At 30.0% G+C, this 25010-nt stretch overlaps 1 protein-coding gene and 1 long non-coding RNA gene across 3 annotated transcripts in view; one reads left to right on the forward strand and one right to left on the reverse strand.

Moving 5' to 3' along the window:
• LOC146996307 (uncharacterized) overlaps positions 1–19947 on the forward strand; it is a 111433-nt gene extending 91486 nt beyond the window's left edge. The window contains exons 2-3 of the long non-coding RNA XR_015042179.1: positions 13901–13974; positions 17296–19947. This is a non-coding gene — a long non-coding RNA (uncharacterized LOC146996307). The remainder of the gene's footprint in view (positions 1–13900; positions 13975–17295) is intronic.
• The window catches only part of unc-45 (unc-45 myosin chaperone), a 175398-nt gene extending 152503 nt beyond the window's left edge, over positions 1–22895 (reverse strand). For both annotated transcript variants that reach the window (XM_085820693.1, XM_085820694.1), the window contains exons 1-5: positions 22737–22895; positions 13035–13296; positions 8846–9021; positions 7754–7843; positions 2833–3003 (exon numbers count right to left, since the gene is read on the reverse strand). In XM_085820693.1, the coding sequence (XP_085676819.1) occupies positions 2833–3003; positions 7754–7843; positions 8846–9021; positions 13035–13296 (699 nt within the window). In that variant the 5' untranslated portion in view covers positions 22737–22895. The remainder of the gene's footprint in view (positions 1–2832; positions 3004–7753; positions 7844–8845; positions 9022–13034; positions 13297–22736) is intronic.
• Positions 22896–25010: the final 2115 nt, after the last annotated feature.

The raw sequence follows: 25010 nt of genomic DNA on the forward strand, positions 1-25010 counted from the left end.
TCAAAAATATTATGGTAAAATATAAAGTACCTACAAATCACTGCATGATGATAACATCGCACACAAGCATTTTCAGGATTTAAAACTTGTAAATATAATTCCGCATAATGATTTGGGAATGCAAGAAGGAAAAAGGGATTCTTTTACTTCTATATTTCATATTTTTGAATGAACTAATGTTTGCTGAAAAAATAAGAACCAAACTTAAGCATTTAAAAATTGAAAATGAGTAAAAAATTAATGCAACTTATAGAACTTAATAGAATTTTAAATTTACATAGTTAATTAACAAAGATCATTAATAAATTAACCTTTTTATAAAGTTTTACTGATAATATTTTTATGTAAACTACAGTCTAAAAATGCTTAGAAAAAGGAAGATTAACAACTGCATGAGGTCACCTCTAGAAAAGTTACTTGTTAATCTGATAATAATTTAGTGAAAATTATTTTGTTTTGGCTCCATTTATTCTTCAAGAGCCATTAACATTTTCATGTAAAAATTTTTGGATAAGTGCAATAAATTTTTGGATGTCGATTTAGTAGTTATGATGAAAGTCAGTTACATAATATGTCAGCTTGAAAAACACATGCGTGCGATGTTATCGTCATGTGATGAATTGCAGGTACTTTAATTTTTATCATGATATTTCCGACGACGATAATTTTATACTGCAAAGTTTTTGAATCGCCTTATTTTTGACCACACTATTGTTTACCATGATGTTTTCTCTTCTCCCATGATATTTAGTACCATGACGTTTCGACCTTGCATTGTTTTCACGACGTTTTCATCCACAGTGTTTTTGGCTGTAACCAGACACACATATACATAACGAAATAGTTTTTAAAAATAAATTACACAACAGAAATTAAATTAATATTCTAATGAACATCCTTCAAATAATTTTTCAGCAATATTATAAGCGTCAAAAGAAATATACACTATCATTCATACAGATAAGAACTCTAATAATTTATTTTTATAAAATACAAAATAAAAATATTTTCATGGTACTTAATAATTTTTATTTTATCCCTTCCGTAAGAGCCTCTCATGTAGACAATAGACTGATGATTAAATGAAATTCACACATTAATTACGTTTAGTTCTTCATTTATTAATTTAAAAAATTACACATTTTTTACTTCCTGAATCTGATGAATTTGCTTACATTTTAAAGGTAACAGGAGCGTAGAAAATTATCTAATAGTACTCAGTTTCTAAAATTTTGCTCATGTACAACTTCACTAGCAGTTTTATCTGTTTAACTGCTAGAAGATGCTGACACTAAATAAAATAAATAAAAAGAAAAAATAATGTTCATGAAAATAATAGTGCCTCAATTACTATAAAATACAGTCAAAAGTCGTTAATTCGGACACCCATAATCTGGAATGATCTATAATCCGGACCTCAAAGCTACAAACTTTCTGCGCATGCGTCAACGCATAATGCGTTCGTGCATGCGCATAGGCGTTTATGCATGCGCGTAATACTTTTATGCATAATACGTTTAATGTATAACGGACAGTATAAGCTAAGCTAAAATTATCTAATTATCTATTTCAGTTAATGTTGCAGATTGCGTTGTTCCTTAATCTTCGAATTGGATCTGGCTTATTATTTTTTGCAAACTGTTAGAGCAATTTTATAAAAGTAAGCTTGAACTTTCAATTATGTGAAACAGAATTTCCGATATATATTTACTAATACGTAAAGGATCTACAAAGGGAAAGTATGTTTCGATGCCCATCATACAAAAAGTGGAATTGCTGAAAAAAAAAATGAATAAAGGCATATGCTTTGTTTCTCTAACCATTCCGAAATCTGTTTATCAATTTCACGCTGCTCTGGGGGGGGTAAGGGGGAACATCGGGAACGCAATGATTTGGAAGTTGATCTGTCAGCACTATCCTTATCTTCAGGGCAGATGTTTTTATTTTATTAAGCTTATAATTCCTTACTAAACGTAGTATTTCATCTTGATGTATTCCGTCTTTGATATGATTTAAATCAAATTCTTCGTCATTATAAATATCACACATCAATTAGTTTTCTGGTTGCAATTTTCTAATTTTGTAATTCTTTATGTATATGTGTATCTGGTTACAGCCAAAAACACTGTGGATGACACGACTATGCGTAATGTATGCTTTACGCATGCGCGCATTGAAATAAATGTTTAATGAAGTAAACAAATAAATATTAAGCTTTTTTTTTTGTAAATTTTGATACCCTTTAGATCATAATTGCTCTTTATTTCATAAATTACAGTTTCATGTTTTTAATTTTATAATTTCTGCATGCCAGCTGACCAGATTTAAACTGATGATCTATAATCCGGAAAAATCGATAATCCAGAATCGCCGAAGTCCTGACGAGTCCCGATTAAAGACTTTTGACTGTACTGAGATTATTGTCGGCCAAATGATATAGTGGTTAGGGGAGCCTACTACGGTACCAAAGGGCCCGAGTTCGAATACCAGAGAAGACATGAATGTTTGTAAATGTATAGTGTTGGTGCGGCATGGCTAAACTCTAAATATGCGGCGAGCCGAAAGTCCTCTTGTGTGAAACGGTGGAAGGGGAGAGGGGTGGGAAACCCCTGGATCCCCCTCGAGGTGCTCTTCATCAAAACTGGGGTGGAAAATAGAAGTCCAACCTCTCTTCGAACCACATGTAATATGGACATGACAACAACTGCAATTATTAATATTTGATTTTGCATATCTTAGTTGCTACAAGAGAATTTCTTCTTTGAGCCTCAAAATTAAATATGTACCAAAATATATGTTGAACATAAAATAAATAAATAAAAAAAAACATACTCTAACTGGATTATTTCTGCAAAGTTCTCCAAGTGTTCTTATTACAGCAATAGATATTTCTTCACTTTTTTCCAGTTTCATGGCAGCCAGAAGTTTTGTTATTCCAGATTGCTCCATTATAAGTTCAGCACTAGCATTCTCTTTAGCCAAAACAATTATATTGTTAGCTGCCTTTAACAAAAATACCCATTGAATGACCATAAAATTTAATATGAAGTATACAAAAAATAAAACAACTACAAATCAGAAATAAAACAAAAACTTTGAAATATAAACAATAGTTTGGAATTGAGCCATTTAAATAGTGAAAAAGCAACAAGGGGTAAACATGTTGTAACATGGAAATGAATTTCTAGAACTTTATTTTAGAATACCTGACTTATAAGTTATATATGAAGAAAATACTGAGACACATTATTTCATTTTTACAAAAAAACATATTCATGGTTAATATCATATACGTTATGTAACTTTTGCTTATGATATCTCTTGATGAAAAATTTTTTGAAAGAAAGGTAAAGATTTGTAGTAAACCTTAGTATTAGTGTTGAATATATGGTTAATATAGCTTGTTATAAAATCATGACAGCTATACAGATCCAACTAAATTTTTGTTTTTCCTGGAATATAATACATAAAGATCCAAATGGACATACTCATTTTCTCTTTATTAAACTGTTTCATTAGTAATTTATTTAAAATACATTTTAATTCAATTTGAAATAAACTGACTTGCAAACAAAGTGAATATTTTTTAAACAGCTGAAATTCAATGAATTAGGCATTCACTTGAAATTAACAGCTGATTGAACTTATTCTTAGCTGTTTCATCACTGAGGATGTTGCCCAAGGTGCATGCATCTCCCAAGAAGAATAAACTCATATTATGCCAAAAAGAAGGGAAGAAGAACAATGTCACACAAACAGTCAAACCTTGCACAACTGAACCTGATCCTTCTAACTACTACACTATCTGGAACTGCATATATTAAATAATTAATGCATAATTTTAAGTTTTACATGAAGTGAAAATATTTCTTTATGCAAATCATTATAAAAATTATTAACTCCTTACATGAATTTATGAAACTTATACAAAACCATATAATAGCTGAAAAAGAACATAATTTTACATAAGATGGGGGAAAAAGTCTCATTAATAAAGCCGCTCATTAATATTATAATACTTTACTTAATATGGGTTTTTTATTAATTTTATTAAATTTCAAACTTATCCATAAAACACTTCATCTTACATTCCCCCAAAATTAATTTCTTTCAAATCTTTTGATAAGAAATAAAACTTCTCAGGTTTTTACTTCATATCACAGTTTTAAATATTCTAATACTTTCAAATAAACTTAGAACATTTTCAAACAGAAAAATAATCACATCTGCTAAAATAAAAACAACCATCTACAAGGTAGACATACATATATGAAACAAAATAAAACCTTAACTATTTAATAATTTCATCTATAGTACAAAGTCAGAGATCTGAAATTCTCAACAATTCTGGATTTTTGAACATCAGTTTAAATCTAGTAAGATGACATGAGCTGCCCAACCAGTACAGTGGTTAACATTGGTGATTGCTGTGCTGAAGGGGCTGAGTTTGAAAAGGCATGGATGTTTGTAAACATATAGTGTCGGTGCAGCATGATGGCACTCTAAATATGCAAAGAGCTGAAAGTCTTCTTGTGTGGTTTGGTGGAAGGGGAGATGGGTGGGAGACCCTTGGAACCAAATTCCCCCGGGATGCTCTCCATCAAAATTGGGGGCGGAAGTGAGCTAAGTCACATTGTCACCTGTAAGGTTTTCAAGGCACATGTCATCTTACTTGTTGCCATCGACAGGCATATCTTGCGCTCCTTGCCAGAAGGAATTTCGTGGGCTTGGGCTGATGTTACTGTCAGACAAATGAGCATAAGTGACAACAAGATGACACGTAGAAATTATGAAATCAAAAATATTCTTTATTAATATTGCTTTAAAAAAGAGGTATTTTGCATAAAGAAAAAAATTTTTTTGGAATCACCACTATGTGAAATTAAAACGTGACTCGAAGTTGAATTATTAAAATGGCAATATTTTCTGAATTTAAAACCATATACAAATATTTTCTGTTCTGTTAATTGACTGATGATTCAGATATTGTAATTGCCATATCAGTCTTCAGTTATATTATCTTCATTTAGTATCTCTTCTCATACCTCATTTAATTGGAAAATTTCACTTTCTACTTGTGATAACCTCCCAATTCACAGCTTTCCTTATCATCATCATGCAAAGCATTTAAAAAAATATCTGCATACAGTGGCTCCCAGAAGTGTTCGTACACTTATGATTTTCATTGAAATAGAGCTCTATCCATTAATTAATAGTAAACTTTCTAAATGAGATTTTAATAATAAGATCTATAATCTAGTCGTAACAAAATTACATGAAATATGTTTTAAATATAGCGAAACTTTATTTTTATGAAATTAATAATAAAAAAAGGACAAACATTTTATCTCACAAAAGTCTTTGCACACTTAAAAAAAATCTCAACATATTAGTAAATATTTTCATTTTTCGTTAAATTAATATTTAGTAGGATGTCCTTTAGCATCCACAACAGCTTTTAAATGTCTGGGAATAGATTTTAGTTTTTTGTAATTTCTGTATCAATGTTCCTTCATTCTTCCACCATGACTGGTTTGAGTTCGCTTTTCGTTTTGATGTCATGTTTTCGTACTTTAAACTCCAATTCTTTCCAAATGTGTTCTATAGGGTTTAAATCTGGCGACTGAGGTGTTTTCAAAACCTGTGGACAATTATAGAGACACCACAGGAGAACGTTGAGAGCCATATGCTTAGGATCGTTATCATGATTAAAAATTCCAATACCCAAATTTCGGACTGATAATTTTAAATTGTCTCTTAAAATATTTAAATAAAGAGAATGATTCATTATGCCATCAATAAATACCAAATTACCTTGTCCTGATGCTGCAGTGCACCCCCACACAAGAACACCTCCACCGCCATGCTTAACTGTTCCAACTAAGTTCTTAGAATAAAGTTCCTCATTTTTTTTTCCATACAGTTATTTGACTATCGGAACAAAAAAGTTAAATTTGCTTTTGTCAGCAAATAGGACATTATTCCAGTACATTTCAGGTGTATTTATCATTGATTTTGTGAATGAAAGCTTAAGCTTTCTATTTTTCTCACTAAGAAAACATTTTTTACAGGCAGAACGCCCATGTAATCCAGCTTCTCTGAGAACACGTCGAACAGTTTCAGGTGAAATTGAAGTAGAAAACATTGTATTAAATTCTGCAGAAACTTTTACAGCACTCAAAACGTGGATTTTCCACAAATTTTCTAATAATAAATCTCTTATCATGTTTAGTTAACTTTCTTGATCGACCTTCTCTTACCTTGTTTTCAATCCGATTTTCTTTTTTAAAGCGTTTTATCACATACTGCACTGGAGAATGGGATAAATTAACTAACTTAGTGATATTGCGAATTGATTTACCATTACTATGGTGAAAAATTATCAATTTTCAAATGCTGTTTGAAATTTCTTTACGACTGCGACCCATTTTTCAATAATAAATAGAATATTATGAAGTAAACAATAAAAAATGAAAGCAAATGATTTTTTAAATGCCACCACAATGCAAAAATTAAAAAAAGTGGTAAATTATAGTTCTAATTTTGATTTTATCCAAAAATATTTCAGTGTACAAAGACTTTTGTGAGATAAAATGTTTATCATTTTTTTATTATTAATTTCTTAAAAAATAAAGCTTTGTTATATTAAAAAAATATTTCATGTAATTTTGTTACAAATAGATTATAGATCTTATTATTAAAATCTCATTCAGAAAGTTTACTTTTAATTAATGGATAGAGCCCTATTTCAATAAAAATCATAAGTGTATGAACATTTTTGGAACCCAATGTATATATATATATATATGTGTGTGTGTGTGTGTGTGTGTGTGTGTATGTATGTATGCTGAAAAGCACTTTTGTATACGAGCACTTTTGGGAGCCACTGTATACATCATCTCATGATCTTGCAATGTCTCAAACATCAAATCACTCCCACAACCACTCAAGAGCTAAAAGAGTGTTTGTGACTAATATCAATACATGTATTGTCATATGCCATGGTGCAATTCCCTTGCCAGTAGGAGTTTGAAAGTGACATACAGGAATCTCAGTCAAGGTAAAAATTGCTTTTATGACACACTTGCTTTTTCTCAAGTATTGTGCTCTCCATTCCTAGACTTTGTAAAGAAAGAAAAAAAGAAAAAAAAAAAAAAAAAAAAAAACCTTTCCCCCACCTCCGATGGTTCAGACGTTACCAGATTTTGGTCTTTGTACTATATATACACGTACAGGAAAATCATAAACATAACTTTTTATAATTTTATGTAAATATAATCTCATCATAATTAGACATCTTAAAAAATCATAAGTACATATTTTAACATGGTAAGAATTCTTTTAAGAAACAGAAGCTTATAATTCAGTTTTTAAAAATTTTATCATAAGAGTCAGGATATATTAACAAAATTGCATCCTTACATTACCAAAATTCATAAGCAAAACAATTTCTATTTCCTGTACAGAAAGTGTAAAATAATGCAAACAAAGCTTATATACTTTTAAATAAAATATTAAACAAAATTTAAGAACAGAATATAAATTTTTTCACACAAAACACTACACCTTATTTTAAAAGATCCCAATTTGCTATAAAATAATTTTAAAAATCATTACATTTGAAGTAAAATAATTTTATAATAAACAAGTTTAAATCTGATTACTGAGTTTAATATTAATAAAAACTTATCTTTAGAGCATAAAATCTTTTATTATGAAAAATCAAGATTTAAAAAAAAAAAAAAAATGTTACCTGCAACTTATTTTCAGCTGATGTTTCTTCTCCAAGAAGGTATTCAAACATATTCTTTACTTTATTTACTGTACTTGCTTGCTCTTTAGCCTGAAGTAATATTAATAAGTTACAAAAGTGAAAAATATAAAGCATATAAATATACTAACATATATGGAAAATAATAATTATAATAAAATTCTCCTACATACAGTAAACAAAAATTCTTTCATTAAAAATGTACAGACTGGAAAAATATTTTTCTGTTAATTCAATTACATTTAAAAAAAAATGCCTATTAGAGCAAGTTTTATAAAATATGATTTTAAAAAAAGTGAAAAATGAAAAATATATAAATATAATAATGTATTTCACAAAATAAATTACAGCAATTTTATTTTATTTTGCGGTTAAAAAAAATCTCTGATTACAAATACACAGATTGGAAAAATACTTTTCTCCTAATTCAATTATTTTGTTTTCTTTTACTGCCTATTTATAGCAAAATTTCATAAACCATTAGTACTATTTAATTTTTCCATCTTATATTTAATGTATGTTAATCATTACTTTTTGTTAATATGATTAAAAGAACTACATTTTGGATTTGATGATTTCATAATAATTCAATCACGATTCAGTACAAAGTTCTGGAGATTTGATTTTTTATTCACGGTTTAAAAAAAAAAGTTAGTGGAAATATATTAAATGCCAGAATTTATTTGCATTCTGATTCAGTTGTTGATTGCAGTGTAAGTATGTGATTTTGGAATTTTGATTATTCGCAACTAAATAAGCTATTTCCTTATTCTCATGGTCCCATTACTTAAACAATGATAACAGCCTCTGGTAAACAGACTGTGCTAAAATAGCTAGCATTCCTACTCAGAGTTCTTGTGACTGGTATAAATGACCATGGTTAGATCTGCCAATCATTTGGTGATGATATGCAAAGAACTCCTAGTAAGGTTGCCGCTTTCACACAGCTATTCAACAAGAGGGCTTTTGATCCTGTTTAAAAAAGAGAGGCCAAAATTATAAGGAATTACTGAAAATAATTCTCTGACTAAAAATAAATTAATTAATTAAAGAAAACATACTATCTTTACTCACAAGTTCTTGTAACTTTGCATTTAGTCTTCTTAAAATAGGATGTACAGCACTATTCTTTGGATCTAAATGATTAACTGCTCTAGCATCCTTAAATGCTTCATTATACTGTCCAACTTGTTCATAAGCTTGACATCGACGAAATAGAGCTTTCACATCACTAGGAACTACCTCCAAAGCTTTTTTTTTTTTTTTTTAAAAAGAAAAAAAAAAAAAAAATTCCAAATTATTAGGGTCTAGATTATTACAAAACAAATTAGACTTTAGTAATGAATTTCAATTAAAACATTTGATTTTTTTTCGGGGGGGGGAGGTACTTTCTGGTTATCTGCACCTCTACAAAAAGTCAGCAACCTATCAACTTTGTGGATTGCCCCAAAACATTTATTTGGTTAATTTTATGGCTCATAGATACTGTTCTATTCACACATAATAATAAAAAGAAGCAACACAATTTTTTGCATGAAACAAGAAATGTTTTTTTTTTTTTTTTTTTTTTCCTAATTATCCCTTCCTCCCTGAAGTGCTTTCACAAGGCATTGTACTATGTTGTCAAAATAAGTAACTAATGACATCATAAAAATATATTCATATGGTAATCTAAGTATGCACACATGTGCAAATTATCACCTTCAAATTCAAGGGTCACAGACCATTTTCCTGATTAGTGTTTGTTTTTGTATTGACATTATGTTTTTGTTCTTGTAAGAAATAATAATAGGGTTGTGAAGTTTGCTGCTTGATCAAAAAGAAAGCAGTGCATTATTTCAGAAATATGGTACGAAATGACAGTGCGAAAATCTACATTCTATAAAGCTGTAGCTCTTAAATGATTGAAATTTGTGCACAAAACCCGATGTGTGCAATCCTTCCCTTTTTTAAGGGAAACGAGATTGCTATGTACACTGCAAAAAAAAAGGGGGGACTGTTCTATATCTCCCATTTTACTGGGCCGATTGACAAAATTCAAATTGCGTTTTTCATGTCTTGAAAGTGTGACTTAGGATATGAATTAGATTTATATATAGTGTTCTAATGTAGGTATTTTGACACATAACTGGACTTTTTCTGAAATGACGTGCCAATGTTTTTCCATATTTGGAATTTACGACTCAAATTATGTCAAGCTGCCAAGTTTTGTAAAAATTGCGCGAGTAATTAAAAAAAAATTAGCTCTAAAAATTTTAGCTTCTCAATGTTTAATTGAAGTTGATATATATTTATTAATATCTCTTTTTTTTATTAAACTTACTTATTCCTTTTTTCAGAATTCAAAATTCAGACTTAATCCAAATATAATTCACACATTTTTCATGATTTATTTTTAAAATTTATATTTTTAAATATTTCCTATTAATTTTTCAAAAACATTTTGTATTATAACCTATTAAATTTTTAACATCATCTTAAAGTAGATGTATTTCTAGGCACACCTGCAAAAAATTAGTTTTTTATTGAAAATTTTCTAAGATATACATGAATTTACATATTGGAGCATTTTTAAATTTGACATCTTTTTTTTGAGTGATAATAATGCCAATCCGTAACATGCACTTTGTTAAATTATTTGAAAGTATGAATGATGACTTTTTTCCGCACATCTACAATGCAAAAAAAAAAAAAAAAAAAAAAAAAAAAAAAAAAAAAAAGGAAAATAGGTAGCTATAAATTAAGCAGTTCACAGAGTAAATTATTCATGGCGAAAACTGAAAAAAATACGCCAAGATAAATTTTTGAATTTCTCTGTAAATTGCATACTAAATTTTACAAAATTTAATATTTAGGCATAATTTGAGTTGTAGAATCAAAATATGGAAAAATATTGGAATGTCATTTCAGATTTTGTGTCAAAGTACCTATGTCAGAATGATGCTATTTATAAATCTAATATCCTAAGTCTCGCTTTTGAGACATGAAAAACACAATTTGAATTTCCTCAACTGGTCCAGTAGAACAGGAGATATAGAACTGCCCCCTTTTTTTATGTGCAGGGTACATGGGAAGTACAAGAGCATGCTCAATGACAAATTTATGCAATTCTCTAATTTTTTTAAAGTGAAAACTGATCATTGTATACTTAGGGAGATCAACAGGGGAAAAAAAATGACATTCGGATTTCTTGAAAAGGACAAGTCCTTCTTTACAGAAGTTTTTTTTTTTTTTTTTTTTTTAATTTTATTGATTTATTGATTTATGGAGTTTTAAATTCACCACAATTTTCAAATGGCTGTTGCCTTTCGTACATTAGATTGGCAAAATTTTAGCCCGCAACAAGTTTATGAATTTTTGGTGGGGTAAGGATAGCAGAAAATAATAAAATTTTATAAGACAAAAATATTTATGACAGATATTTGTATTTATACTGAAATAGAGCATCAAAACAGAATATAGTGAAAAGATGATTAAATATATACTTGAACACATACGTACTACACGCACGCATTGGCTATCATCATGTGTATACTTGAAAATATGACAAAAACACAGCAGTTTTTTACTGAATGTTAGAAGCAGGGGAGTAGAACAATTAGAAAATGCCAGATAAATTTTCAAGTTAATATGTTTTTCTAGATAAGAAGCAAATTCCTATACATGCATTTATAAAAAATCACAGTATTTTTATTTATAATATTAAACTGAAAAAAAAAAAGAAAAAAAAAAAAAACTTTTTCACATTACACTTTTAAAAATTAAATTTTGAACTTGATTACTAACATATTCATCCTCTTTCAGTTATTTTACTATGCATACTTAGCATTTCCATTAATAGGATAGCAATCATAAGGAAACAATGTTGGTGGGAAATGTAGCCTGAAGTAATAATGGCAACCAAGGATAAGATTCAAGATTCCTCCCTGTTTGAAAATATATTCATATATGAAAATTAAAAAAATATATTACAGAGTTTCCTGAAGTGAATAATTATTTTATCATATCCAAGGTAATGAAATGTTGCAGCCCTGGTTACAGAACAGTACTGTATACTTCAATTCAGGAGAATTCCCCTATATTTGATTTATTCTGCTACTGTATACAGTAGAAAGTCGTTAATTCGGACCTCAAAGCTAAAAACTTTCTGCGCATGCGCCGCGTTGACACATGCGCATAGGCGTTTACACCTGCGCGTAACACCTTTACGACTGCGCATATGCGTGTGCGCAAGTGCAGAATAAGTTTTTGCGTGCGCGTTTAATGTATAATGGACAGTATGAGCTAAAATTATCTAATTATCTATTTCAGTTAATGTTGATGATTGCATTGTTCCTTAATTTTCGAACTGGATACGGCTTATTACTTTTTTCAGACTGTAAAAGCAATTTTATAAAAGTAAACATGAACTTTCGATTACGTCAAATAGAATTTCCGATGCTGGAGCTCCCAAAGGATCTACAAAACGAAAGTACGTTTCGATGTCCATCAAACAAAAAGTGGAATTGATGCAAAAAATGGATAAAGACATGAAGAATGTGACAGAGAGGTTAGTGAAAACGAAAAAATTTCAATTGACAAGTTAGTCGGTATTCTTGGCACAGCAATTACGGGACTTGAACAGCGGAACTTTGTAACTGAACAAGAAATTATGTCTGTTTATAGAATTAAAGAGAAAGTATTATCACATAAAAAACGAAGCAACTTAAACAACTTACATTGAAAGAAATGTTTAATAAAGTAAACAAATAAATATTAAGCTTTTTTTTTTTTTTTTTTTTTGTAAATTTTGATACCCTTTAGATCATCATTGTTCTTTATTTCATAAATTACGGTTTCATATTTTTAATTTTAGAATTTCTGCATGCTATCTTACGAGATTTAAAGTGATGATCTATAATTCGGAATCGCCGAAGTCCCGACGAGTCCCGATTAACTACTTTTGACTGTATTATATGAAATGTATTTTATTAGTTGAAACTTTTTAACAAGGTATTTGTAAAATACTTTTTCAGATAAATAAAAGTTTTAAATTTAAATCAATTACATTTAATTTGGATTTCTGGAAATTTGGACAATGTTCAAATGAGATAACTACAGATATGATAAAATTTTTCTACAGTAAAAATATACAAATTAGAACCAAAGGTATTCATTTGAAGAAAAATCAACAACTATTTTCTGTTGCATCATTACACATAAATCCCTCCTCCCAAAATCCATTTTAAGAAAATGATTTAAAATTTAAACATTATACAATTACCTTCTGAAGTATCTCTAATCACATTTTGATACTCTTCTAACTTTAAATAAGCAGCAGCTCTGTTTTTTAGAAGAGTAGCTTTATCTATCTTATCTTCACAAAGTTTTAAAGCTTTAGAATAAAATTTAACAGCCTTTTCATAATCACCAGCAGAAAAGTAAGAATTTCCTTCCTCTTTCAGCTGCAACATATCTTTTTCTGCATCTTTTGAATTTTCAGTTGAAGGAACTTGATTTCCACTTTCTTGCGCAATAACAGGCATCTAAGAATAGTCCATATGATATATATATTGAATTCTACAAAAGATAGCTTTTCATAAATACAAATTAAGATCTCACATCACAAATTTCAAAAAAAGTAAATGAAAATTCTTGTAAAAACCTTAGCAAATATATCCTGAGGCAAACATTTCAATAATTTTTCACTCTAACAAAGTTTGCAATAATTAATAGCATGATGTGATCACAGAATCTACTTTTGATTGACATTATATTTGATTGATATTATTGACATAGTGAACAATATGTAGTTACACATTTGAAAAAGTTAAAAACTTCAAAAATCTGAAGCAGCTCATTTCAGACAATATAAATGTTCATAGAAGCAAATAATAATAATAAATCTAAGTATTTTAAGAATTTAATTTCATAATTTTATTTTAATAATTTGGGAGTGGGAATAATGGCTATGGAATTTATAGTTTGAAAGCATGGCTATGTCCAGCATATTGGTAACAATTCTTCCTGTTTTTGTGGCTGAGAAGAGCAGGGTGATTTATCAACCTTGATGTGCCAGGACACTTAATTACTTATCTCTTTCAAGGAGTCAGTCAGTCTAGACTAATATACTCTGTATCTCTCTTTTAGGTCCTTCCAGTGTCCGAATGATTCAGACTACTGAATACTGATAGTTCAATTTGGATTAAAACCCAGGTGAATGAGTAAGTTGTACGGTTGATTTTTCATAAATTTTCCAATGTCCAGGGGCTTACCAAAGGCTTGGTGGACTGCCTTGGGCCTCTGACCAGGGCAGACTTCCAAACAACCTTAAAGTTTTTGAATATATGTAGGAATATAAAAAAGGAAGAAGCTAAAAAAGTAGTCCACATTGGAAATGAAGAATCAATCACTAAGTTATATTTGTCACTAAAGACTTTTTTGTTTTTGACAGTGTGGGCTTTAGTTGCTTCCAGTGACAGAAGCTTTTCAAAGCCAAAGTTGATTAAAAGCTTATCTTTGTTGAACATAGAACCAAGTAAGACTTTTTGGCCATCCTTTCTATTCCAAATGCTAAGAATTGTTTTATGTTAGGAAAAATTCCATTACAACTTAATGTTTTGGCAATCCTTTCCATTGCAAATGCACATGGGCAGTAGCTAAAAGCATTAATTCTGATGAAGATATAAATTTCAGAAGCTCAAAAAAAAAAAAAAAAAAAAAGTTTCAGATTTTTTTTTATTGACAGAAAAGTTTAAAATGCACTTTTATTCTTATAAAATCAACAAAATAGCAGATTAATAAGCTTTTTTAAACATATGTTGTCTGCTAGATGTAAGTTGTTTCTTCTTTAGTCTTAAAATTTTTTGCTTTTCAAATAATTTTAACTATTTAATTTTAATCATATATTTGCACTAACATTTTATATGGTGATCATTCTAATAACAGGGGCTCCAGGAAGATTTCTGGCTTAGGCCTCAATAGCTGTAAGCCTGCCACTGACCAGTGTAATTTTAATACTATGCAGTTTCCTTTAAAGAGTTCTCTACGAAGGCCTCCTACAACTTAAGCAGATAGTCCTTGTATGCTTTGCTGTATTCAAATATTGTAACCCTCATCTTTGGTGAAAACTCTTGAATTGTTTTAGAAAGGAGTGCAGCAGCAAACAATCACTATTACTACAAATAAAGAAAATAATTTGAAAGTGTGCTGCACTAGGTATGAGAAACCCCATCTTTTTAAGTGCTTTAAATGTATCCAGCCCCTGGTGAGAAAAGATTAAAAAGCATTAATGATTATTGAGGAGCAAATATAGGTTTTGCTTTCTGTTATAAAATGCCAGTTTTATGTTTGCTAATTTTGCTTGTAAAGTTATTGCTTAACAATTATGTTTTTCTAATGAGGGAAGACTAAACTGTGCAAATATATATAACTTATGCAAATATCATAAACACCATTGGTTAGACTATATTTTAGGGTACCCCTTGGATTATCGCCAAGTTGTTTCATTTATTGTAACCTGATTAACTGAATGTTATGGAAACCAAATTATGACATGATTGGTTGCGTGATTGCGGTGAATTTGACTAATGGGAAAATATCTGTAAGGGCTTATTTATGTGTTGGATGTTGATTAGGAAGTACATTGCTTATTTTGTGCTTTACACCATAAATAATTTTGAAATAATTATAAATACACCATAAATAATTTTTGGTGGTATGATTAAACTGAAGTTTCTGTACACTTTAGAACGATTGGGAAAGAAAACATTGACTGGTGTGTAAATAAAAATTTAAATGGCTTCGTTCATCTCTCGGTAAATTATGTAGTGAGATTTAAGGATTTGGAAACCAGAGCTTATATCAACACTATGGAAGGTATCTGCAGTGTAATGTAAAAGGATTTTCGAAAGAAATGCCATCAACAGTCCGGAGAATATTTGAAATTTTTACTTTTGTGAATTTATGTGGTGACTGCAGTATACAGATTCTAGTTTAAATAATCTTAAATTGTTTTTGGATGCTATTAAGGAACTTTGTGTGTCTCACATGGAGAAGAAACAGAAATTTTTAAATAAGGTAAGTCAATATTTCCTTTTTGTATTGCGTAGATTACATAACATATATTTCCATTCTAATATTATTTCCTAGTTTGATTTAAAATGCAGTTTAAAGAGATTATATATTGTTTTAATTATGTTTTATTGCATTATGTTTTGGATGCCATTTTACTGGGGAGGGTGTTAGACATAAACAGGAATGACGCAAAAAAATCGCCAAGGGGTACCCTGAAATATATTTTTACCGACACCACTTAATGTGATCATAGCTATTATTATCATTCAGGTATTGTTATCAAATTATCAAAATCCTGCTCATTTGCATATGAAACATGGAACATACATCAATTATTGTGGTCAACAGTTTGATTAATATGATTAAAATATTATATAATAAATTTTTTTAAGCTGAAGTTATGTCAAAATTGATTATAAAATTTTCCAAGTGAGAGAAAAATGTTACCAAATAAGGGATTAAGTTGGCAAACAGCTTGGTTTAAATTTCAATTAACCATTAAAAATTAGGCCACCAAAAAAAAAAAAAAAAAAAAGCAAACTTCTGACTAGATTTTGAATAACTCTATCAATTTTAACAGCAATCAGGCTTAGGTCCCTCTTCAAAAGCCAACAAATTACTGAAATGTCTATCCAAAGCAAAATTGCCTTTTTTTGCTTAATTTTAAATTTAACACAATAACACAATATGTTGTGTATAAATGGGGAAATGTAAGAAATTGTCATTGTTACTGATGGATGTTGTGTATTATGATTAGTCGTACAGCATCAGTCAAATAATTTCTAGCTTAAAAATTAACTTCTGCATTAATTGTGAACAAATGAACAATTCATAAACGAACTTGTTCACTTTCCTAATTAAAATGTGTAAAAATACCTATTTAGTCATATTTACTGTATATTTCTACATATAAGGTGAGAATTTTTAAAACTTTTTCTAAATTATGGAGGTTGGCTTACATAATAAATAGATCAGCTAATCTCGCAAAAAAGAGAGGAATTTTCCATCAGTGGACACAAGCAATAAATCACCCAATACAGCTTTTTTTCAATTCTTTAGTTTATATTACTTAAGTTTATGAAAAAAATTAAATGAAATAAATTGTTTCATTTTCAAAATTGTGTATGTTGGTTGCTTATTGTGGCATCTCCAAAACAAAAATAGCTTTAGTGTTGACACCTGACAGTCTGCTAAGAAAACACTTTCACATTTGCAGTCGTTAAATAGCAATGAATCCTGTTACATGCATGAGCCAATATAGTTTTCTTTAATTTTTTATCTTAGTGTTTTGATTGATTGATGCCTGTTTTTGTTTTTGAATAGCTGCTAACTAACTGGTTAAATTATAAATAAATGATAAATGAATTTCAAAAGAAGTTAATTTTGTTATTTTGCAGTTACAGTCCAGAACAGTGGTCATATTTAGTCCGAGCATCTTGGCAATATTCTAAACTTTTTTTTTTTTTCAGAGGAACTTGCTAAGAATAGGCACTATTACGTATTACTGTCCTTATTTGAAGAAGTAATTTGAAAACACAAATAATATGATTGACTAATAATGAGATAAAGATCAACACTATAGAACTGGAATGTAAGCTGGGCAATGTTAATATCATTTCAAATAAACTTGATTTACAGTTGAATTTATGGTGTTTTAAAAGATGAAGATTGTGAACAGCATGAAACTATCAAACTGGCACTTTTACATCAACATACTGTATTTCTGAAGAAATTTTGCCTACTGCAGGCAAATCCAACAGCATGCAGAAGTGACAATGCTGCTTGTTAAAACTGAATAACTGTTATGCACATGGTTGCCAGAGTTTGGTGCATTCTGAAAAACCTGGCAAATTTTATTTAGTAAGTTTTTCTAACATATAAGCACCATTTATGTTGTAATGGTACAATTATCTAATATGTAAGTTTCCCTCTATTACAGCACAAATGAGAAGATTTCATATAATTTTTGTCTGAAGAAGCTCACACCAGATCATTGTTCTAATAAAAATTTGACACTATTTTAGTACTAATTCAGAAGTCAAATAACAAAAATCAGCATTATATTTTCAAAATTTTCACAGGACTAGTTTCGATGGTTTTACCGAACCACCATCGTCAGCTGTAAAACAGCAAATGGTTCGAATATATAACGCTGATTTTTGTTGTTTGACTTCTGAATTTGTATTTGTTCGGCGTGTTATTGTGTTTTAACTATTTTAGTAGTAAGCAATATGGTGTGATGTTTGTACTTTAGCTTAATGTATGATACAAACCCATCTTATCCTTCCAGAGAAATGATGCCCTATACAAAATAAAAAATATTTCAGATTTCTATATCAAACAACACACTATGTATTCTTAACAGTAATTTGGAATAATGAACACATAATACTATCTATATCAAAATAATTAAATGTGGTGATAATTTCTATCCTCTACTTCAGAAAAAAACTATCTATGGTGATAAGCTATGAGAGAATAAATTAATTAGTATAGTAGTGGCATCTGTCAACACAAATACTCATCTGTCATTAAAAGCACAAAATTAATTGGCTATAGCTAAATCTAAACATTTTCATTTGTTAGCATAGTGTTTCATGGCATAAAAAATACATTTACAGTCTAAAGACTGTAAATGCCAAGTTTCCAGCTTCTGTTGTTCCATACAAACATCACTTCTAGCATACTGGCATGATGCGAGATTGCCATAAATTCCATTGCAACAGGCATATGCATTTAAAGAGAATAGATGAACTGTGTTATGTTGATGTACATGTGTGAACCATGTTACATTTAGACCAGACAGTGCTCCGATAACTTGATGACTTCATTGATTTGATGGAAAGGGATATTATCTCCCTTTTTATTGCTTCCTAAAATAAAATAATAATAAGAAGAAATATTGATTCCAAAATTAGTCTAATAGCAATCTCACATATGGATGTAGGTTAGAGTAGACTGAAGGGTACCCCTTGTATTATCGCGAAGTTGTTTCGTTTATCGCCAAGTTGTTTCATTTATGATAACCTGAGTAGTTGAATATTCCGTAAATATACTTTACCTAGAAATGGGTGCTCCTTTGACCTTTTAAGTGAAAATATATCGACATGTGTACATGGACAAAGTCAAGGCAGTGCACAATGCCAAGTTTGTGCAATTCTCTGATGTATTTTTAAATGGAAATAGGTCGACGTGTACATCAGGGTTCGTACACATTTCTGAACACGGAAATTAAGTACTTTTAAGGACCATTAATGAAAAAAAATTAAGGATCTATGAGCAAATGGAAACTGAATAAATTCAATTAAAAATACTATCTATGCCTGAATTTCACTTTTGTAATACCATCCTAAAAATAAAATAGATCCCTAGTAGTATGCATTATTATTAAAGATGAATTAATTAACATAATTATTAATAAGTTTGAGAATAAAATTAACTTTATGCAATTTATCAAGTAGCATTAAATACACTTATACTAGTTGGGCATATTTGAAAGAAGATAAGTGACATTTACTAACAGTTAGCTTTATGTTGATTTTTTTTATGTCATATACTTGGTCAGTCTAGAGATTTAGTTAATAGCAGGTAGATTTTATGTCAAATGGCATAGGTTAAAATGAGAAGTAAGATCATAATCAGCATGATTCATAAAAACAGACTAAATATTGTAACCGCTGCTGCTTGTCTAGAGAGAGACCTGCTGATTAGAACAAACCTGAAAGGCCTGATGTAGACCCGGTTGGCAAGTGTTGAAAGTTAGTCAGGTTCTGTTTGATGCAGTTAGTGTCGTAGCCTCGTGTCGAGTTCCAGGGGTTGTAACCCAGTTAATATACTTTAAGGTTCCAATAAGCCATCAAAGCACCAGAGGTGATAAGTTGTTTTGTATTATTTTAAGTCTCACTAGATGCAAAGAATAAGTTTTATTTGAATTTTTACATTTTTGTGTTTTATCTAGTAACCACAGCGAGTATTAATGAAAGCCAATAACTCGCTTTAATATGTAGAGATAACTTTTAAGGGTAAGCAGTTATAAATAATTAAAATAATTAAATTGGGTAGTTTGGTAACCTTAGTCATTGTGGATTTACATGGCCACTATTAAATTTTATTTTAACAATATTTTTTTAAAAAGCTCTTTTAAAATTGAAATCTAATAAAATTTCACACTTTAAAATACATGTAATTTATGACATTGACTCTTAAACAATATAAGGATTATTACAGATTAAACGCTACATAACATTTATGTTTTGCAACAACAACACTCAACAAAATATTTATCCGTCATTTTAATTTGAAGCCTTCCCAAACATTTTGGCTACTATATATCGATTTTCTTCTCTTTAAGCATCTTTTCTAACAATTAAGAGATTTGTCTCAATATGCAAACCAATGCTCTCACTAGTTTCTGCTTGCTTTATCTCCTAACTTGTCAACCTCTCTACAATGTACCCATGAGGGTTTACTTGATCTGGTAAAAGTTAAATAGTTCAAAACCCATAACAGACGTGAAGCATATTATTGATATTTTTTAAAGTAACTACAAATGTTTTGCAACAACAACACTCAACAAAATATTTATCCGTCATTTTAATTTGAAGCCTTTCCAAACATTTTGGCTACTATATATCGATTTCCTTCTCTTTAAGCATCATTTCTAACAATGACAAATTTGTCTCAATATGCAAACCAATGCTCTCACTAGTTTCTGTGTGCTTTACGTCCTAACTTGTCAACCTCTCCACAATGTACCTATGAGGGTTTACTTAATCTGGTAAAAGTTAAATAGTTCAAAACCCATAACAGACATGAAGCATATTATCGATATTTTTTAAAGTAACTACAATATCAGACAAAGGTTTAAAAAAGAACTCACAACATAAAGGCATGTTCTGATGCTAACAAAATCAATTACACTCATGGTGACGTAATTAAACAAGAACAATCAAACACAAACTAAAAATGTGGATTAGTGGTCAAAGCTTATACAATTTAATTTAAATTTAATCTGTCTCAGTAACTCTATCATATGAGGAAATAGAAATGGGAAATTATAGTAAAGGCTGAAATTATAAACAATTGGGTAATTTACATAATATCATATGTATATATCATATATCTTTGCACATATCTTTGAAGAATAATTTTTTTTTTGTGTATTCAGTTTCTTTCTTCAACACGTTTCCTTTTCATTTTTGGATTTAATTAAGGAATTCTGTTATTGTAAAATACACTAAATGCATTTAGAATGTATATAAAAAGCAGCTAATTTTATTTCTTTAGTAATATGAACATTCAACCAAATGACAAGTCTAGAAATGGCAAAACTTTTAGAATTTACACCAGGCATTGAAAGCAGAATTTAGAAAGACAATAGGCAGCAGAATTTAGGATCCACAGAGATTGCATCAGGTGGGAAAATGCCTAGTGCCAGCTATATGATGCATTAAGACTGCCAAAAATCGCCCCGCCAAAGGGTACCTTGGCGATTTTTGAGAAATATACTTTTACCATCCACTGTAAATATACTTTTACTGGATGAAAATTAAAAAAGCTGAATTTTTATCTTATAGTATCAAAACACAGGCATTTTAATTTATTGGTTATTGGCAGTAAATAAAAAAAGATGTTTACAGTAGGTGAAATTTACAGTTTGTATTTTCTGTAAGTGAGCAAGACAGTTATCCATCTTATATCTTTGTTTGTTTATTTACAGGAGAAATTACGTTTTCGTATTCAGTATTATAAAAAAATTGCTGTTCCATGAAATTAAATTAATACCTTTGAATTCTTTGTAAAAATGTTAATTATGACTTCCTCAAGTGATACGAGAGGAAGGCATGAGGTATTTGAAATAAAGAAATAGTTAGTTAGTAAGTTAAAGATATTCTGATGCGCAATCGAAATGCTGCTGTCAAAAAAAATTTTCCCTCTTTAAAATCCAATAATAACCATAATGATAAGAATTATATGGTAAAAATGTATGGCAATAATAAAAGAAAATACGTCAATACTGAATTTAAAACTATTCACAGATTATATATGTATTGGCAGCTGTTTTCTTATGCTATATATTAGTTTTGGTTTAATCTACTTTAAGAGGCTAAGGAATATCGATTGATGTTGGAGGTCAGAAGAAGAGAGTTCAACACTCTAGTGTAGAATTGGGTGCCCCTTCGGTTAGCGACAATTTTTTGAAAAATTTTGGCGATGAAATCTCATTTCTGGTTACCATGATAGTTTAACTTTGCTTTAGCCTCATGATTTTTTTAAAAATAAAAGTAGATTGATGTGTACATGATCAAATTTAAAGCAGTGCGCAATGCCTAGTTTGTGCAATTCTGGGATGTTTTTTCAAGTGAAAACAGATCGATGTGTACATGGACACAGAGTTTATGCAATTCTTTGACTTCTTATCTTGGTTTTGTGTAGCGGTCATCTTGAAATTGTGTCTTCCTGGCGCCGATCTTGGCGTCAAAAAAGAATCGCCAAAAAACAAGGGGCACCCAATTGTAAACTTCTACCAAATTAAGATTCAAATATAATAACAAATGAAGTAAACGATAAAAGTTACATTAAATTTGATTAATTGTTCTTGAGTAACTACTTAATGGAAAAAGTTCATTTAATGCTTATTTCCTCTAATGCGTTATTAGGGCAAAGATAATTATAATTAAGCTTTAGAAAAAGAATAACTACAATTATTCTTCGATTTCAAAACAGTGCATAACGTAGTAATTTTTGAATCATTTGCAAAACAACAATGCCAAATTATCAAGCAATAAACGCTGTGAAATTTCCAAATTATTTAGAAATTTTAACAGATCATGTACACCTTGGCAATACAATTTTCAAATTATAATTACAATTTTCAAATTATAATCATATATTAATTAATTATACTTACTGTGCTTGAAATAAAACCAAGTCTCGCAGAAGACGTATATTTCCAAATGGTCTAGGAAGAGGCACGCGCGAATTGTACCGTCTGCACCGGGAGAAAAACTATTTACAGAACGCTCCCATTATAGTAACAATTGACATACAAGCGTCTAGCCCCTCAGGTGCTAGTTTCCTCCTGATTCTCCCTGATCATTTGCGCAGGTTCACGCGCAGCGTGTTTATGTCAGGGAGCTCGGCATGCAGAAAGGAATTAGCTGACACAGACGCCGTGCCGTCAAGTTACGAAAGTGCTGCGCATTACTCAGTGCAAATTAATTTCTTTTATTAGTGTTTCTACAGTATTTTTCTTTTTAAGTCGGATACATATTTACATGTTGATATTGATTTTTGGTTGTTTCTCATTTTCTATCAAATAATATATTATTTTGATTTGTGTATAAAAGAATTACTGATATTTATTCATTCATTCATCTATACATCATCGCCCAAAGCTATTACAGATGCAGATATCAAAAGCTAGGAGCTCATTTCTTGTCTACTGAAGGCGTCATTTAAGAAGAGATTTTTAAAAATTCGGCACGCAATGGGGAGGAGGGCAAAAAATGTTTTTACGTTTTTTCATATAAGGAAGAAACAGATGTACACGAGAGTCTTGCTTTAAAATGTATGGAACATGAATACTTAAAAACCAGTTTCAGAAGTTCGACCCCCCCAAGGACCCTTACCCTTGAGAATTCGGCCCCCAAGGGGGTAGGGGGCTCTGGTAATACAATTTTTTATTAAGGTAGCACAATAATTGAGACAGATCGTAATAATCATAACAATAGAATAGAATAAATATTATTTTGTCTTTCATTGTTATGGGTTATCAGACTGGCAGCATTGTAATAGGCAAGTCGCCACAGGGGCAAAACATCTTTTCACATATTTCTTCACACTTTAGATATCCGTAAGATTCAGTGGTGGATAAGGCTGGTGCGGTTATGGGCTGATCAAGAAATTCGAACAATCGAATTGACACAGATGACTCGGCGAGATAGCCGTGCGAGGGAGGGTATGTGCGTAGAATTAATACTTTCTCTGAAAAGTATATCTTCCAATGGTATACACAAAATGCACAGATACGACAAATGGCAAAATCTATTCTGGATAAAATATCAACTTTTAGAATAATTTTGTCTGCTCGTGTATATTTGAAAATATTTCAGTATACTGAGCCAGTAATGAAATATTTGCAGACTAAAGGATTAGATTACATGCTAGCATATAATATAGTTAGGGAGGCTGCAAGCTCTTTAAAAGCCATCTCTAGAAACTTCAATTTAACATTTAATGCATCAAAATTGTTTGCAACGGATTACAATAATAAACTAGAAAGGCTGGGTTGTGATATAAAAGAAGAGCTACCTGTTAGAAGATACCAAAAGTGAAACAATTAGACGATGAAGAATCGGCCGACTATAATTTAAATTGCTCTATCAAACAAGTTATTGTCTTTACTTTTATATTGGATAACGCCATTTAATCGATGAATAGTAGGTTTAAAGGGCATAGGAAGTTGTATGAAGACATTCCCCAAAACATTTCGAAGCCATTGTCGCCGAACACTTTCGACTATTTTTCTATATTATTAGGGCATTATGCAGATGTAACAGCTGGTTAAAATTCTTAAGGATGAATATCAGGACCTAGTAATTAAATGTGAAATAATAAAAAATTCAACTGAAAATCATTATTCTGAATCTAATATTGAGTCAGAAAGAGAAAAAGCTCTATCTATTCATGAGCATTCATCCACTCATCCAAAGCTAAATGCAATTTCTTGTGTGTATATAAATTACGCTTGAAATATAATTTATGTAGTATTGTGTATGCCAATGTCTTTTTTGCTTATACGTTTGTACTCGGCCTATCTATAACGATGAATGTGAAATACCTTTTTCAAAATAAAAAATTGTAAAAAGTAGATTAAGGAGTGCAATGAATCAAGCTAATTTGAAGTCATTACTATTGATGAACATAGAAAAGCAAAAATTAAAGATATTATGGAGGAAATATTTGCCCAGGCACATGGAATTAAAAAAATCTTAATGGCTAATTATGAATCATATATGTTTTGTTTATATAATATTTAGTCACTGTTATTTATTGTTTGTAGTTTATTTGAATATATATATATCTGAATAAAGTGTTACTTTTCTGTAAAGGTAACACTTTATTCAGATATTCCGTCAAAACCGCTGCTGTGCGTTGAGCCGTATGTGGACGAGCATTGTCA

The sequence above is a fragment of the Stegodyphus dumicola genome, chromosome 7, assembly GCF_044657685.1.
Source record: "Stegodyphus dumicola isolate Sdum_Otavi_A_Nest chromosome 7, ASM4465768v1".
In the NCBI taxonomy this organism is placed as follows: domain Eukaryota; kingdom Metazoa; phylum Arthropoda; class Arachnida; order Araneae; family Eresidae; genus Stegodyphus; species Stegodyphus dumicola.